The 19,382-nt window shown below is 32.6% G+C and overlaps 1 protein-coding gene across 5 annotated transcripts in view; it reads left to right on the top strand.

Moving 5' to 3' along the window:
• DACH1 (dachshund family transcription factor 1) overlaps positions 1-19,382 on the top strand; it is a gene marked incomplete at both ends in the record, with an annotated part of 411,297 nt that overhangs the window by 278,326 nt on the left and 113,589 nt on the right. For 2 of the 5 annotated variants that reach the window (XM_082859599.1, XM_082859598.1), the window contains 2 exons: positions 3,017-3,189; positions 16,230-16,365. The exons of 2 other annotated variants lie outside the window; for them this stretch is intronic. In XM_082859599.1, coding sequence (XP_082715725.1) covers positions 3,017-3,189; positions 16,230-16,365 — 309 coding nt within the window. Of the gene's footprint in view, positions 1-2,406; positions 2,563-3,016; positions 3,190-16,229; positions 16,366-19,382 lie in introns of all 5 variants that reach the window. One more of the 5 variants, XM_082859597.1, reaches the window with a different exon arrangement.

Raw genomic sequence — 19,382 nt, 5'->3', positions numbered from 1 at the left:
CTTGAAATTATACATTTAATAACTATGGGCATGTCTTGTTCTGAAGTGGCCTATTTTCAATACTTATTTATTCATGCTAATAGAGGAGAAGGATGTTATAAATTAAGCAAAACTCACTTACAACTGACTTGGTTATATATTGTATATTTTTCATTGATATAAGAGTGAAATTGAAGTATATTGGGAAAATGGCTTTTCCCATTTATTAACTGGTAATCTAGATGTAAATAAAAGAAATTGGCTCAATTGGACAGAGAAACAAAAGTAGATAATAGGTATAAGCAGAACTCAAACTCAATCCAAAATAATAAATATGAATATTTTTCCCTCCTCCATATATTAGTTAATATTTGTTAACCTCAAAAATGCAATCTACTATGAAAATGTAATCCTTGGATATTTTAAATGAAATATAAAGAGAAAATTATCTATTATTTATAAATTTCCAATGCAGTTCCCATATTCAATAACATTTATTCCAAAGTGTTATTTCTATATCCAAATAGTTGGTGATTATGCTTTAACTCTTGTTTTAAATGATAACATAAAAAGTAAATATGAAACGAAGAATTTTGCATATACTATGATAAAGGCAATATAAAGTGAAAATGTTTAAAACGTTTTGTCACTGAATGCTTTCTTGACATAATATGTTCAAAAAATTTATATACTTACAGCTTTTGCATGTTTGACTAGGACCTTGGTATAAAGCGTCAAAAAAGTCACAAGTAGAGAAATAAGCTGTATAAATTTGTGAATATAGAAGTGAACTTTTATATCATAGTGTAGGAGCAAGCTGGAGAGATTGCTTTTATGTGAGTCATTTCTGTATGAAGCTATAAACTTTTTTTTTTAGCCAAAAGCTGTCCTGGTTTCTTGTAAAATAATAAAGATATCCATTTTAATTGATTCTCTTCATTGTTTAATAAAATTGCTTTGTCTGATTGCTGAAGAATTTGAATTGAGTTTTCATTACCCACTTCTGAACAATTTACTCTAAGATCCAGACAGTATTGAGCTAATGAGTTTGAATTTATATTGAACCTTAACTGTCTTCCTGAAGTAAATGGGGAAAAAAATCATGGCAGCAACTAAGTATTCTTCATGAAAAACTATGTCTTAGAGATTTTACAATGAGGCTTTTAATAGAGCTAAAACATTTAAATTGGAGTTTTACCTACTTTGCTGTTTCTAAGCATATTATATGAAAATATGGTTTCTTTTCCTTTTTTAAGAAATGAAAACTCATAAGCTGACAGGGATATTATAGAAACTTTCTTTCAAGTGGGTAGTTTGTATATTCAACAGATTCAGTTAAACAATAAATTAATGGTAAAATAATTTAATCTGAGAACATGCCTAAATTGAAATGATATATAAAAACCTTCCAAGGAGTACCCTATTAAGGTGTTTCAAGATCTGTTTAATCTGGGACGTGGCCATGATGTTGAAATACACGCCCTTAAAGGTACTGTTCTGACTTTGGCACCTGTATTGCCACAGTCATAAACCTAAGTTTCTCTGCAGTTGAAAACAAGAGATACATTTATTGATTCACACACATTTAATTTATTGCTTTGATATTATTATCTTTTGTAAATGATCTTTGTGTTCCCTGGAGCATGTCTAACCAAGCTGGGCATTTAATGATTCTATGTTTAGGATTTTCTGTGGAATTAAATTAGGAACTTTAACTCTGAAGGGTGACTGGGATTCTATTATACAAGGATAACTTTGGGTTCTATAACTATCAGTGTGCTTCAGTTCCAGGAAGTAATTAATTCTCTAGGTATATAATAGAATCTATTTTATATTAAGTTGGTTAGTCAAACAGGAGTAGACTTCATAAATAGGCTACCTGTTGTAAAAATGTTATTTTTCAGAAAATTTGAGACTGTATTTAAGAAATAGAAAAACAAAAGGAAAATATGGTTTAGGGGAAATTTACTTACTTGAGCTTATTTCCCAAGAAATCACTTAGCCAAACTCCAAATGTGATATATATTTTTTTCACATCTTTATTGGAGTATAATTGCTTTACAATGGTGTGTTAGCTTCTGTTGTATAACAAAGTGAATCAGCTATACATATACATATATCCCCATATCCCCTCCCTCTTGTGCGTCCCTCCCACCCTCCCTATCCCACCCCTCTAGGTGGTCACAAAGCACTGAGCTGATCTGCCTGTGCTATGCGGCTGCTTCCCACTAGCTATCTACTTTACATTTGCTAGTGTATATATATCCATGCCACTGTCTCACTTCGTCCCATCTTCCCCTTCCCCCTCCCCGTGTCCTCAAGTCCATTCTCTACGTCTGATATGCTTTTTAAAACCTCATTTCCAATTATTCATTAGAAGATTTGGAATAATATTGTATCCAAATAATTGATATTCATTCCCCACAGGCAGCAGTGAAGGTTCTTGGGAAAAGGAAACACTGTACTCTTCCCCACCCCGGGGATCTCAGGCTTCTGTTACCTGCCCCCGCATACCTAGAGCACTTAGCCTTCCAGTCAGTCATCCTCTCCACCATCATCAGCAGAGCCACCTTCTGCCAAATGGTACGATGGCATTTTTTAGCACTAAAAATGAAAGTTGCAAAGAATAAAAAAATCTAATGATCAGATAGTGAAATATAGGACATAGTAGATAGGTACACTACATTTAGACAGCTAAACGTGATAAAGAAAACCATAGTATTTTAAACAAGAATTAGACTGATCAGAAGAATAATGTAGCAAAGAACTGTTTGTATTAAACACAAATGAAGAGTGTTGAGTGATAAAACATGGCACCAAACTGGCTAGCTTTAAGCCTAATTTCCCTAAGTGATGAGTGGATACTGTTGCATGCAAAGAGGAAAAATATTTTTCCTTTGACTCTCATTATTAGAACATTTTATAATGCTTCAATTTTCAATAATTTATATCCTTAGCCATTTTAATTAATGAGATATACCATGTTTCATTGTTTTACTTGAATAGAGAAATGATGATATATGTGTATTTTTTACAGGACTGGAACTGCCTTTTATGATGATGCCCCACCCTCTAATTCCTGTCAGCCTACCTCCAGCATCTGTCACCATGGCAATGAGCCAGATGAACCATCTCAGCACCATTGCCAATATGGCGGCAGCAGCACAAGTTCAGAGTCCCCCATCCAGAGTTGAGACATCTGTTATTAAGGTAATTGTTTAATTACATGATTGATTTGCCTTAAGCCAAAATCATCTTAAGCCACCATCACTCAATCCATTTTTCTTACTCCACAAGTAGTTCTAACTCTAAAAAGCTAAGCGATAGTGAATAGATTATGAGAAAAAAAAGTCACTTATAGTAATTAGAACCAGGGGTACAGTATTTAGACAGTATTAGGCTAACTTGAAGTTCTCTATTATATCTACTAAGGGAGAGATGAACATAGCATTTTAAATGATATACTTCAAATTGTGTGTATGTGCTTATATGTATGGTTGTGTTTGTGTTTGTGGGTATGTGTGTATGTGTGTGTGGTGTTATGAGCCATAAGGTGTGGGAAATGGTATCTGATTTGTTTTCAGAAGACCAGAAGGGTTAAATTATGGTTCTGCCACTTAACTAGCTGTGTCACCTTGGGCATGTAGCTAAATCTTTCTGATTATTTCTACACTAAAAAAATGCGTAATACAGTGTGGGTGTAAAAACTAAATGAAATAATAAAATTGAAATTTTTTGTAAATTCAAAAATACACAGTAAGTGGAAGATAACATTACTGTTATACAGGTATCACATATGTGTATATATACACACATATCTGGCTCTCTTTGTATATGTGTGTGGGGGGGGTATGTGTATACTTTTAAATATGTGTGTGTGTATACTTTTTCATTCATATTATTTTATAATGTATATTTAAATCAAAGTACTTTATTTATTTATTTATTACTGGAGTATAATTGCTTCACAATGCTGTGTTAGTTTCCACTGCACAACAAAGTGAACCAGCTACATGTATACATATATCCCCTCTCTCTTGGACCTCCCTCCCACACACCCCATCCCACCCATCTAGATCGTCACAGAGCACCGAGCTGAGCTCCTTGTGCTATACAGCAGGTTCTCACTAGCCATCCATTTTACACATGTTAGTATATATATGTCAATCCCAGTTTCCCAATTCATCCCACCCTCTCCTTCCCCCTCTGTGTCCACCCATCCATCCTTTACGTCTGCGTCTCTATTCCTGCCCTGAAAATAGGTTCATCTGTACCATTTGCATTGTCAGAATAGATTATTAATTTTTAAACTAAGTAAAAGATACCTCATGCTGCATTATCCGTATTTGACATAATTATTATCTTGTTTTTCTGAATATAATACATGTGAGTTTAGGGGAGTCTCTGGAGCATATTTTACATAAAAGGCCTTGTTACAATTCTTATTCATTGCTGGTGGTAATGCAAAATGGTATGGCCATTTTAGTAGATGGTTTGGTGGTTTCTAATGAAACTAAACATACTCTTACCCTACAACCATATAATTTTTATCAAAAGGAGTTGAAAATTTAGGTCTATACAAAAATTTGTCCATGGGTATTTATAGCAGCTGTTTTCATAATTGCCAAAATTTGGAAGCAACCAAGATGCCTTTCGAGAGGTGACTGGATAAAAAAATTGTGTACCTCTGTGTGCGATGACTTTGTTGTTTGCCATTTGTGACAATGTGGATGGGCCTGGAGGGTATTATACTTAGTGAAATAAGTCAGACAGAAAAAGACAAATACTGTATGTTTTCACTTATATGTGGAATCTAAAAAATAAAACAAATGAACAAATAGAACAGAAACAGATTCACATATACAGAGAACAAACTAGTGGTTACCAGAAGGGAGAGGGTTGGGAGGGTGGGTCAAAATAGGTGAAGGGGATTAGAGGTACTGAACTACTAGGTATAAAATAAGTAGGCTACAAGAATGTAATGTACAGCACAGAAAATATAGTCAATATTTTGTCATAACTTTGTATGGAGAGTAATCTATAAAAATATCGAATTACTGTGTTGTACACCTGAAACTAACATTGTAAGTCAGCTATACTTCCAAAAACTGAATTAGCATTTGTTAAGTGAGTGAGCCATGGTTCAACAACAGACCACAAGAAAAAATGAAATAGAGAAGTTTATTACTCACAGGTCATGGAGGAAGTACTTGGCATGCCTCAGGGGGGTCAAGGCAGAGTGCAGACAGAGAGAACAAGGCAGGACCTGAGGCAAATGGCTTTATTAGGATCCATGGGTGGGGTATTTCAGGATTTCTAGGCTGGGGCTGGATTGGTCAATTCAAACCAAAAGAGTAGGGTTTTGGTAAGTCTCCCAGGGGTCTTATTTAAGAAGACTGTTGATCACAAGGGCTTTTGGGGAAGTCATACCAGGGACTTACATTTGGTTATGACTTTGGCTGCTGTCTAGAGCATGCAGTTGCATGAAGGGGGCTAGTGTCAGTTTAAGGTCCCTGTAGGCCACGTGGTCAAACAAAATGGATGCTGAAGCAGCAATACCACAGAGTAGCTTAGCTGAATTCTCACCACCATACAATGGAATATTATTCAGAGCTAAAAAGCGATGAATTATCAAGCCATGAAAAGGTATGGAGGAAACTCAAATGCCTACTGCTAAGTTGAAGAAGCTAGTTTGAAAAGGCTACACACTGTATTGTTTCAAGTGTAGGACACTTTGGAAAAGGCAAAACTATGGAGATCCTAAAAAGATCAGTGGTTGCTAGTGGGTGGGAACAGAGGGTGAAAAGATGAGAACAGGGGGTTTTTAGGGCAATGAAAATACTCTATATGGTATTATTGTGATGCATTCAAGTCATTATACATTTTGTAAAGACCCTGTCATTACTTATATAGAAAGTTGAATAATATGCAAGTAGGAATTTTTCATATAATAATACTCTATAAACAAAGATGTGTACTTGCTCCTTAAATAATTTTCGGAAGAATCCTTACCAGAGGAAAATAACAAGAAATATCACAGGAGGCCAAGATCAACTACCAAAATATTCTTTCCTGAGAGAATGCCACTGAATGCTACATTGTCATCAGTGAGGGAACCGATTTGTTTATCAAGGTATCGATTCAATTTATGATCAATTTTGATAATAGTTATTACTGAGAATTCAACATTCTCATTGTCTCACTCATTCGAAGCAGTGTTTAGTAAACTCATATGATACATATTAATTAAACTTAATTTAGGGGAAATTTTTATTTTCCCCAAAGAAAATGGTTGACTCTTATGTCACTTTAAAGAGTAAGGGGCCCAAGTGGGTAATTAGAATAGAGCCTACAAGTTTGTTTGCCTGAAAAGATTCTAAATATGAAGGCCAATTAAAAGTGAAATGTTAAATACCAAAGATTTACCCCCACTGGAAGAAATGATAAAACAAGAGAAAATAGGCTTTGAGGGATGGTCCATATGCGGGAATGTGCTATTTACATTTTTTGACAGTAATGACAAGAATTAAAATTAAAACTCAACCCAAATCAGAATAGCAAAAAGAATTTGTAGGACAGAAGAAAAGCAAAAACATAGCTCTCAGAGTTACAAGCTTAAAAAAATGTTTTGTTATCTATTTCTACGAACTAAAGGAACTCCAATGATTTTCTTATAAACCTATTTATGAAAATGCACCTACCAGTTCAAGCAGTAGAGCAGGGTCTGCAAGCTGCTGAACTTGGGTAAAACCTATGCTGCTGTCAGTTTTTGGATGGACCATGAATTAAGAATGATTTTACATTTTTAACTGGTTGGAAAAAAAATCAAAAGAAGAATAATCTTTCATGACACATGAAAATTATATGGAATTCAAATTTTAGTGTCCATAAATAAAGTTTTCTGGATATTAGCCACACTCTAATTTACATAATGTCTATGGTACTTTCAAATACAAAGGCAGTGTTGAATAAAATATTTGCTAGCTAGCTTTTTATAGGAAAATTTTGCTAATCCTTGAGTTCTGATTAACTCAAACCCATGTGAATCTTAGGCTGTGGTAAATGGAAGCAGCACAAACTAAACTGTCAAACACCATAAAGCCATAGGATTTGTCATTGAAAGGAAAAGAAATTAAAAGCACTGAGGAAAAGAAAATTATATAGGTGAGGACAGTACCACCATGACATTGTTATTTGCTTTAAATGCAAGCCTCCATGACAGTCTGCTAAAGTACTGAATTTAGATTTTCTCTGGTTGATTGTCTTGGACTACTGTAAATATTTTAGTAAGGTAACTTTGAGGAGGGAGGAAAAGGACATATACTGTTTACACAATAATAATTCTACCTTAAATCCCAAATATCTAAATGTCTAAGATTATATTAAATCATTAGACATTCTGTATTAGTCTATTATGTATCAGTGAAACCCATACACTTTTACTGTTTAATATTCATAGAACATGAAGAGTCATAGGCTTGGGATGTTAGGTGTTTTGTAATCCAGCTCCCTCCATGGTGGAGAAAGCATTCCTGCATCCTCTCTACCCATTTTTATATATCTATTTTATAGAAGGCCTATTCTATTTTCAGCAAATTTAAGAGTGTGAAGGTATTAATTGATCAAATTAAAATTTTCCTCTCAATAGCTTCTACTTTAACTTTATTTTCTTGGAAAAAATGTCTCCTAATTCTTCTGCGTTCTAACTATTTAAATATTTAAGTCCTCTGCTATAGTACCTGTGGTGTTTCTTTTTTCCAGACCAAAATTCTAATTTCTTCTGACAATTTTTCATCAAGCCTCTTGGTTGACCTTCCTTTTCTTAAATAAGCCCCCTCCTCACTACCCCTCTCCTGCATATTACTCTAGAAGTGAACCCATCAGTGAAGAGACCAGAACTAACATAAACCTCAGTTTGGACAATAGTTTATAAATTTAGTCATAGTTCATAAATATTTTTGCTAGTTGAATGTGTGACTCGGTAAATCTCATGCATTTTTGACATGAAATTCTACTAAGCCAGTTCTTTATCTTTTACTTGTATTAGGAATTTGCATTTATCCATATTAATTTTTTTTTATTTTCCAGTCTATTGATTTAGGCTCTTTAGATATTCTTGACTGTTAATACTCCAAACTATCATATTAGCTATTTATACCATCTTTGTATCATTTCCAAATTGTAAAAGGATTGTATTACTTTAAATCACTGAGGAAAATAAACAGTATAAATCAAGAGATCAATTCCTCTTGTCATTAGAGATTTTCTAATAGGCTGAAATGTTCTACTAATTGGTTCTCTTTGGGAATCATTCATCAAGTAACCCCAAATCCCCCTGAATGAATCAATATTTTTCTCACTTTTATTTAATAAATTCACAATGATATCATAAGGATTTTTAAAAAATGGTTCTTTCTGAAATAAAAAGAAAATTATAAAGAAGCAAGACAACATATTTTAGTGGTTTAAAACATGGATTCTGGAGGAAGACTTCCTGGGTTTATATTCCAGCTCTGCCATCTCCTAGTCTTATGACCATGTCAAAGTCACTTAATATCCCTGTCTTTGTTTCCTTTTCCGTACAATGGGGATTATATCATTATTACCTCATCAGGTTGTCATAATGAGTAAATTAGTATTTATAAAATCATTAGAAGACTTTCTATAGTGACATTATCTTCATATTATCACTGGTTTATTTTCCCCCCAAGTATTCACAATCTTCTGTTTAAAAATAAGTTCTAGAATTTTATAGGGAATCTGTGTCAGGCTTTTGAAATATAGTTGCAATTATATAGTAAGACCTCTCTCTCTGTCTCTCTCACTCTCTTTTGCTTGTTCAACCCTTTTCACCTAACAAAAGTAGTGTATTTTGCTTTTGGTGGGTTTGCTAGTTCAGTAGTATATAAAGCAGACTTTTAAATGTATTTTTTTTCCAGATTTCACTTTTCTTTAGTGATAATATGGAATTGTTTTTGAGAAATTTGGCAACATTCATATTATTCTACATTACTGAATAATCTTTCCTCACATGCCACATTACAGCATTTTTCTGAGAACAGGGAATATGACTTAACTTTGTTAATTTTCTCTGCCAATCTGCTGTTTTGTGTGTGTGTGTGTGTGTGTGTGTGTATGTGAGAGAGAGAAATAGAGATTGTTTATGACATTCTCATTTAAAGAATTAAACATTGAAAAAAATTTTAAATACAATGTATACATTTTCCATTCTCTAATACTTTTTTTCAAAACAGGTCCCTAAAATGCTATATCAGTAAATAGGACTTTACTTGCATGAAGTTCAAAATGTTTAAAGATTATAAAAACTAGAACCAGAGTAACCAGATTCTTGAAGTAGATTAAAAAATCTTACAGCAATGTCATTTACCTCATGTTTGCTTTGGGGTACAGAATAGTTTATCTTGGGACAACCATAAATAACTCTAGATGTATGCATCACTTTTAAACTTTTTTTTTTTTGCAAAAAAACTATTTCGTCTAAATTTTACCTGGATTTAGAGAAACAGTTAAGTCTTCTCTCTTCATGTTTATTTGGGTATTGATATTAAATATGAAAAGAGAATGCTAACAAGAAAAAGGAAGTATTAAAACACAACTACCACTAAGGATGCCATACATCAGTGTATTGAAATATAAGACATATTTAGATCCATGAGTTTATAATAATACTAAATATAATACAATTCTCCCTTGGAGAATTCTAGGGAATTGATTCTTTTAAAGGACAAATAAGGGTTTAAATAAAGGATAAAGGGGTGGAGTCAAGCATTTTCCTGCCTTTCCCATACAGACTGTCCCTCAGGATAACACAATGATGCATGAGAGAAACTTCCTATTCATATAAATAAATGAGTATGAAATGATATATTGCAAATAAATGAGTATGGAATAATATATTTCGAATCCATCAAATTGCACGTCCTAATGAAGTGATGAATCTGGGCTATGATTATCAGTGGTGGCTGGCATCATAAAATGCAACCAAGAAGACATTATGCACTTCCAGTGAAAGCATACACCACCATCTATGAAGTACTCTTGCCCCCAGATCAACTTGAATCAAGCATCCAGATGCACTTACGCCAGAAATTCAGAGGACAGAGGAACACCGAGACGAATTAGACCCATCAAGGAACTGTAAGCAGTTCATAGAGGTGGTGGCCACTTAGAACATACACAGTGACTTAACTAGATAAAAAGTTGGCTTTAAACATTTGGCATGAACAGAGTGATGCCAATTGATGGCAATGCTGGCCAAATCAGAACTTACCATTTCTTCCTTGCTCTCCTCCCTCTATTCTACCTACTTGACTATAGAAAAGGAGGGACTTCTCTTTTAATTAAGATAATAGTATTTATTATTACAGAAGCCTGAGGTATAACTTCTGAGTCGAGACTGCCTTTTGCCGCTCAAAGTAACTGTAGGAGTTTATATTACCAAATAAGAATCTGGAAAGTTACTAGGCTGCCTGAATTTTCATACAGATATGGGAAAAATATAGTTCCCTATCAACACTGAATAAGTTTGAAGAGACAGTAGGAGAATAAAATGATGTTGTTTATGACTACACTCATGGGTCTTACCACTTTCCCATTTAGCAAAATTGAGTATTTCTTGAGTATCATCATCAAAACAAATAAAAAGAGCTATGTAAATATCCCTTGAAGCCTCAATTTAGAACTCTGAGTTAAGGAGTTTTGATGGTGGCTACCAGATATTCTACCAGATGCAAGTATATTAGGTTTGTTTATGTCTTCCAGAAGTACTTTTTAACATTTTCCTAAACCCAGAATCCCAATCCTATTATTTATCCTTTCAGTTCACTTTTCCAGAATAAGAGAATATGGGTGTCACAATCAGTGTGTATGATTCTGGATTTCACTAACAGTATTTACTAGCTGATGATATATGCTCCATGAGGGAAAGGAGTTTTGTCAGTTTTGTTTACTTACGTGTAACCAGAGCCTAGAACACTGGCATATATTAAGTGCTTAGTAAATATTCTCTGAACGAATGAAGTCTGAGTTGTGTTAAAGCTCAGGAATTTAGGTTTTATAAAGTGCTAGTTAACTTCAATTTCATAAGATAAAAGTTGTATTAAGATAAATTTAACATTAGAATATCTTCTCCCCACTTCTATAACATACTCAATAAGGGAATTGCTAACTGATAAAGAGACGAAAATGAAGATAATTAAAGAGAGCAATATAAAGTAAAGCTAAATGAAATAACCCATTTAGAGAAATGAGTTGTGATTATTTAATCTTACTCTAAGAAAATATTTTAAGTTGACAAAATATAATGCATTTTGTGGTGGAGATGAGGCAGCAGACACAATACATTTTTTAATGTTTAATTAATCACGTGTGTAATACTGAATATTTTATATGTTTTATTTAATTTTTATTTAATTTATTTTTTTATTGAAGTACAGTTGATTTACAATGTTGTGTTAGCTTTGGTTGTACAGCAAAGTGATTCAGCTATATATGTATATAGGTATATATTCAGCTAGATATATGTATATATATTCTTTTTCAGATTCTTTTTCCTTATAGGTTATTACAAAATATTGAGTATGGTTCCCTGTGCTATATAGTAGGTCCTTGTTGGTTATCTATTTTATATATAGTAGTGTGTATATGTTAATCCCAAACTCCTTTTTATTTTGGAATTTTAGAATTCATTGTTTTAAATTCCACCTTTGATTCTGAATTGTGGTAGAGACCAATACTTCTTGTTCTACCTAGAGGCAATAAACGCAGCTTTCCCTTTATTGTTATTCTGATACCATTAGTTTATTAGTATGACCTTTTTTTTTTTCAGTGAGAGTGTATTCCTCTTACATTTTCATTTATTATTGTGGCTAGTTTTATAAAGATGGAACACTGCAAAAGATTGTGTTTTATTGATTGGTGGAGTTATGATGCAGGACTGTAAAGCAGTGTGTTGAAGTATTAAATTAAATATTCTTCCTCTTTGTCCTACTTCAGGGCCATTTTGGAGGTTAAAGGGTCTCACACAAATGAAATGATAAATCCAGTTTACATAGTTTCCCTATAGACATTGAACTGCTTCTTTCTTATTATGTCTGAATAAAACTCATTATCTATTTTGTTTCAGTAATAATTATGAGATTCTCTCCTAAGCAATTCTTTACTGTCTCCATTATTCTCCATCTTATAGCATACTCTGGAAAGGCAAGCATATAAATATGATAAAAGAATTAAGCTGTTGAAATAAATTAATTTATTGTGCAACAATGTATTCAAATCTTACTTGCTCAATGGATTTTACTTTAATGAAATTCTTCAAAGAACAATACATCATGTTCCAAAGATTGAAATTATACATTAAGTGAAATGACTGAATATGTTGTGTCTCAGTTTATAGAAAGTTTCAATTAAATACTTAAGCTTCTAAAGCATAAAAATTTGCATAAATTAAAATATTTCTTTAAGTAAAAGTATTAAATATTGTCTGTATCCTTTGTTCTTAGACAAAAAATATAATTAAAGTAAAAATAAGCTAAAGCTAAAATAAATACTACAATTTCACCTATGTTTCCTAAGCCTTAAATTATGATTTAATATTATTTTACATTAAGATTTTAATCTAGCTTATTTTTGACTTAGTTTATTATGTGACCTTTAGAGTGTTATGAATGTATAAGTGAATAAGTAATAATGCATGAATGAAAAGAATCATCAAGGAAAACTTTTACAGTTAAATAAAATTGACTAATGAAAAAATTGTTATACTTATGTGGAAAATAAATAAATAATTGTTCAATGGCACAATCATTGTTACTAGAGTTTTGTGAACTAAATATTTACATATTTTATGAGTTAAAAATCTCAGGAAAAAATCAGTTTCTCATGCTTTCCATTAGTGCCACTGAGAAATCTATTATGACAGGAAACTCAGACTTGCAAAATGATTTTAGAGGGATTGATTTATTTCAAGATTGCACTTTACCTCTGTTTGGCTAAACACATGCCACTGAAAATATGATCACTTACATAATTATTCAGAGGAATATTAAAATGTATTGATGGATAAACATTGATTGAGTGACTTTGGGAGAAAATAGAATGGCTAATTTAGAAAATTTTATTTATATAAAAATATAATAATGTCGTTTCCTAAATATATACCATGTGTTTCTGCATAATCCAAGCGTTAAGAATTAGATGTATTAGGAATTAGCTTTAAAGCTTATCAAACTTATGTACCTCTTTATCAGAATTTCGAGAAATCAAGGTTAGACTCTATATCATGTATATCTGGTCATGTATGCAGTTAACTATAGCATGGCTTGTTAATACATTTATACAGACTAAAAAGGAGTTCTATACAGTTTTATAAATCCATACTCTATAATAAATGCACAGATATTCCAAAAATGATACAAACTCCAGCCTTTGAATGCTGCACAGAAGCCAAGATTATCCTTTGATTTGTGATTGCAAAGACTTGATGTGAACTTTATTGCCTTATTTTTAAATTAAAAATTGTGGGATATTTGTGCAATTGAATATATTAAAAAGTAAAAAAGATAAACTATTAATACATGCGATAACCTGAATGAATCTAAAAAACATTTCATTGTGTAAAAAAATCCAGACATAAAAAGTATGTACTATATGAGTCCATTTTTATGAAATTCTAGAACCAGCCAAACTACTCCCTGGTGATAGAATTCAGAAAGACGTTGCTTCTGGGGATAGAAGGAATAGGCTGGGAAGGGGCATGAGAAATCTTTCTGGGGTTATGGAAACAGTCTAGATCTCGACAAAACTCATCAAACTGAACACATAATAAATGTACAGTTTGAAGCTGCTTCATAGTTTAAGGTAGGGGTGAATGTTAAGAAGAAAGATTTATAATCCCAGCTGCTTTTAAATTATAATTAGAAGATAGGAAGTAACTTTTGGCATCCAGATGTGGATTCTCCGCTCTTTTAAATCGTATATGTGTTTGTTTTTTAGAAATGTAGGTCATTTGTTTGCCATGTGAATGAAAGAACTTATACCATTTAGAAGCATAGCTTGTTTGATTTATTTATTGTGGAAAAAATAACTAATATTGTGTTCATTTTGCATGTTGAGACATAGAGTTTAAAAATACGTCTTGCAACTTTTGAGAGTAGAATTTAGTTGACATTTTTCTTTTTTCCTTTTGGTACAATATTGTTTGACCTGGCAAATTATTTGTTGTAAAGTTCCTTTTGGGACTATTTTTTTATTTTATGGTATATATATTGAGAAACAGTTTTATGTATGGATTTTGGAAGAGGGCTTGGCTATCTTGAGGGTTACTTTCATTTTATTTGTCATGATCCTCAAGAATAGAACCTCTGTTGAAGATGTTTATTGACAATGTGTAGGACTGAAAAATTAAAAGGGTATGAAACAAGTGGTGCTCAGTCTTGGATATACATTAAAATCGCCTGGAGAGCATTAAAAAATACTGGCTTCTGGGCCCCCCTTCAGACTCAGTGTATAAGGTTGCTGTGAGAAAGTACAACAAACTGGGTGGCTTAAAACAACAGAAATTTATACCCTCACATTTCTGGAGTCAAAAGCAAGATGTCAGCAGTACCATGCTCCCTCTGAAATTCTAGGTAGAATCCTTCCTTGCATCTCCATAGTTTCGCCTGGTGGCTGGCAATCCTTGGCAATCCTTGGCTTGCAGCTGCAGAGCTCAGATCTTTACCTCATCTTCACATGACATTTTTCCCTCTTCACAATTTTTCCATTTTTCACATTTTTCCAATATCTTCACAATGTCCTCTTGTGAAGACATCTGTCATGTTGGATGAAGAGCCCACCCTACTTTAATATTACCTCATTGTAACTAATTTCATCTGCAAAGACCCTATTTCCAAATGCTCACATTCATAGGTATTGGGGGTCAGGACTTCAATCATTTTGGAGGGACACAATTCAACTCATGACCTTCAGTAAGCCAGAATCTTGGGGAGTAAAGCCCAGGCATAGGCATGTTGAAGAACTTCCCAGGTGATTCTAATTCAAAGTAGAATTGCAACCCATCACAAGGCTTAAAGGAACTTTTGAGTTTGAAGACATATATGACCCTCTTTCTCTGTTAGTACAAAGCCTTGTGTGTCTTCCATATTACATTAGCCTTTGATATTTTGAAAACAGCCTCCTACAGGCTGATTCCATTTTAGAACTTTTTTCTTTTAAAAAGTCTGCTTTTTTTCATATTTGCATCTTTGCACTCTAATCAGGAATAATTTACTTATTATTTATTATGTATTATGTATCAGTTTATTTGTACACTTCCAAATATTTATGAATTATTGAAAAGACTGTTCTTCAAGGCCTGTGTGTGTTGATAGCTGAAGGTATAAACATCTTGTTGCTCGAAGAAAATATTACCAAATGAGTATCTTATTTCTTAATCAGTAACTCTATTTATAATAGCTCATTGGAGACAGTTATACAATACATTTGCACATTGGTCTCACAGGGAAGGTGCAAAACTTAAAGGGGAAGGTATGGAGTGGGACCTGAGTGTTAACATAGAACAGTATCAGGAAACATGATACCAGGTTTCCCTGGGATAAAACTAATACATATTTCATGAATTTTCCCTAATATATTTGTGTGGTTGCATTGGAGCTAGGAGTCTGAAAATTATTAGAATCAAAGAAAATTGTTCAAATGTTAAATAATAATAGATTTCTATGATGCCTTAAAATGTAACTAAGTATATCCAGAGCAGCCCCATAATGAAATAGGTGTTAACAATGCCTCTGGTATTATTATTATGATGTCATGGTGATAATCTGTGTGTTAAATGATCCTAGACACTTGCTGAAGCAATATAATTTATTTAAAGATTTTTTAAATTAATAATTGTCTAGAATTAAAACCTGCTTTGTTCTGTTAATTCTTTGTTGTCTAATGGTTCTAAACTGGATGTCTTTTTTGATCTCTCCTTTTATCCAAAGAAGGCATTGACATTTACCATTACCACAGCGATGTTCACCTATAGAGCCATTTTCCTTTCTATTCTTTCCTTACTTTGACTTTTCTCAAGATAAAAGGTGTCGTTTAATCCAAATAAATGTTGATGAAAAAATGTGTTTGTCTTCACGTATCTATAGAATTAAGAAAAATCAACATTCCTTAAGCAAAGGTCCAATGTATTTACCTCTTTTCTCCCCCCTCCTCACCCCCCAACCATGGTGGTGTAGGAGCGTGTTCCCGACAGCCCCTCGCCTGCCCCCTCCCTGGAGGAGGGCCGAAGGCCTGGCAGCCACCCATCATCACACCGCAGCAGCAGCGTGTCCAGCTCCCCAGCCCGGACTGAGAGCTCCTCGGACAGAATCCGTAGGTGTCATACTTCCACTTGTCACCATTTTAAACTTTATTAGGTGCAGCTGGCTTTTTTAATCAAAATGCCCTCATTCCAAATAGATCTCAGATGTATCATGTTCTGACGCTCTGTAGCAATAGCCATCTCTCAAAATTATGTCTCCCAGTTTGCAATATCATGAGGTATGGTACTACATTAACAGGTTCTGATATAAACTCCCTCTCTTTGATGCCACACATAAAGATTTGATCTATGAAACAGTTAGAGAAAGTAAGTAACCTTCTAGATTAGTTTCTGAGGTAAACACCTCCAACTCTCAAATACCTAGCGTCCAAGTATACTGTTTATGGTTTATTCCTCTTCGTTCCTTCAATCCCATCCCTGCCATTTTTTAAAATTCAGTAATTTTTAAACTTCATCCTTGTATTGACAAAGACATCCACAAAGAGGAATAAAAGAAATAGAATTCAAAATAACTGATTTTTAAAACATTTTGTAGTCATTCAGAAGATCAATAGATTGAAGAGTGTGAAATTGGTTAAATTTTAGGATTTGAATTAGTAACAGTCAATAATGCATATTATCATCACATGTTATTATTATTAAATTCTAAAAAGTAAGGTTATATTTTATTTCATGATCACATTTTCAGATATTTAATCCTGGTCCTCATGGCCAAGAAAATTAAGAGTAAAGTTAATACACCATTCAATTAACTGGTTATTTTGTGTATGTACAATAATCTAATATTATTTACCAATAAAATGAGCATATTAACAGACTACCTTGGTTGCTAAAACCAATACTTACTGTATTGTTTACAGACTTTAGTTATTATTTTAGGAAATCATGCTTATAGCATAAACTTCATTTAATTACACAAAATTTATTGAAGTTATTTGGTTGTTGAGAATATCTTCATAATAGAAAAAAGCATTTCTTAGAAAGTGTCTTTATAAGCTATAAAGGAAAGTTTGCATATCCTCAATATAGATACTGTGGAGGCGGATAACATAAATATTGGTCAAATTGTATGTAATAAAATTATTTTTAAAATAGTCAATCATTGACAATTACATAGAATTCAATGTAATTCTAAATATGTATACTTTATTTAGCCTGTTTATATTTCCCTAAGTTTGTAAGAGATGATTATTACTGTTTATTAATAAAAATGGATATAGCACTTGATAATCATTGCCAAATCAATTATATTTCTGGGGCTGGTAAACCTCAGTTAACACTACTTCAAAGCATTTTTCAAATAAAATATTTTCGATATGCCTTTGTGCCATGCTGTCGTTAGAATCAGAAATTTAATGATGAATATTTGGTTTCATGTCTAATGCTTTTTAAGGTATCATGGAAAGGAGCTGTCCTAGAAAAGAAAATTATATTTTTTTCATAATACTTAATCAGAAATACAGACAAATAGGGAAAGATTTGAGAGTTTTGATATACAGTCTTTGTTTTACTAATCATATTTTAAAATTCTTGATAGAAACAAAGTAATTACTTTTGTATGCATGGACTACCATAATTGTCCAAATGGAAATATTGACACATGTACACACACGTGTACACATATATGCATATACACACATACATGTGCAAATGTATGCATATTTATTTTTAACTTTAGACTAACATAAAAAATTCAAAAATAATTAAAAATTCTTAAATATTTACCATCCAGTTTCACTCAATCAGTTGATCTTTCTGAAAGATATACCTGATAAAAGCCTAATGCCACCTTATTGTCCTTATCACAGACACTGTGCTTCTTTACCTCAAATACTCCATTGTTTATTTTGTACAAACAAGGAATTTCCCTTACATAACCACAGAATAGTGGTTAAAATCAGGAAATTAAGACTATTATCATACTATTCTATAAGCTGCACACCTTATTCAAATTTCACCAGCTTTCCCACTATTATTTTTTCCTTTTTTTCCTGACTAATATTTTTAATAATAAGAGATTTTTCTTTCCTGGTCCAAAATCCAATCCTGGATCACATGTTGAAATTACTTGTTATGTGCCCTTAATCCTTTTAAATCTGAAATGGTTCCTTAATCTTTTTTATCTTTCAGTACCTTGACATTTTTGGAGAATGCATACCATTTATTTTATAGAATGTCCCTCAGGTTGGAATTTTTTGATGTTTTCTCATAATTTGACTTAAGTTATGTATTTTTGGCAGGAATGACACAGACATGATAGTGTGTCCTTCTCAGTGCATGATTTCAGAAGATATATGATATTTTGCCAATACTTGTGATAACCATCACTTGGCTGAGTTAGTGACTGACTTCTAGATTTCTCTCTTGTAAAGTTCCTTTTTAAGTTGTTTTTAACCTTTGTAGATAATAAGTATCTTGTGAGGAGATATCTTAACATTATGTAAATGTTCTATTCTTCATCAAACTTTCACTTCACTACTTTCACAATTGTTCATTGAAGATTCTTCCCTGAAACAATTATTACTATGGTGATTTCCAAATGGTAATTCCTAACATAGTCTTATATATTATTTTATACACTTTTTAAAACTATACTTTTTGCAGTGAAAGTAAGGTTTTATGGAATGATTTTTCTTCAAAATTTTTGCACAAAACCAAGATTTTCATGGGCAATTTATTAAGAAATTTATTGACTGGATTGTGATCATAAGGGTATTTGATCATCTGCTTTATCATTTCAGTAGTGACAGGTTACTCTTAATAGTTCAAGAAAGAAATTATTGTTTTTAATCATTCAACCATTTAATAGGTATTAATTGGGCTCTTTTATTTTTAAATTTGAGTTCAAATCCCAATTTTTAAAGAAGTACTTTGATATCTGTGAAACTTCGTGTTTTATTGACTAGAATAGGACTCTTGAAACAGCTACGTCAGTGCCTTAACTTGTTGAAAACACTATTTGCCTTCTCATGCCACTAGAATTTTTTTTAAATTATGTTTTAACTTTATAGTATTAAAGAGTGTTCTAACGTTAAGGTTGCAGTTTTTGCAGAGTTAAGGAAGGTTA

The sequence above is a fragment of the Leucopleurus acutus genome (genome assembly GCF_964270905.1).
Source record: "Leucopleurus acutus genome assembly, chromosome: 18".
In the NCBI taxonomy this organism is placed as follows: domain Eukaryota; kingdom Metazoa; phylum Chordata; class Mammalia; order Artiodactyla; family Delphinidae; genus Leucopleurus; species Leucopleurus acutus.
Note: the sequence above shows the minus strand (reverse complement) of the source record. Positions and strands in the feature narration are given on the sequence as shown.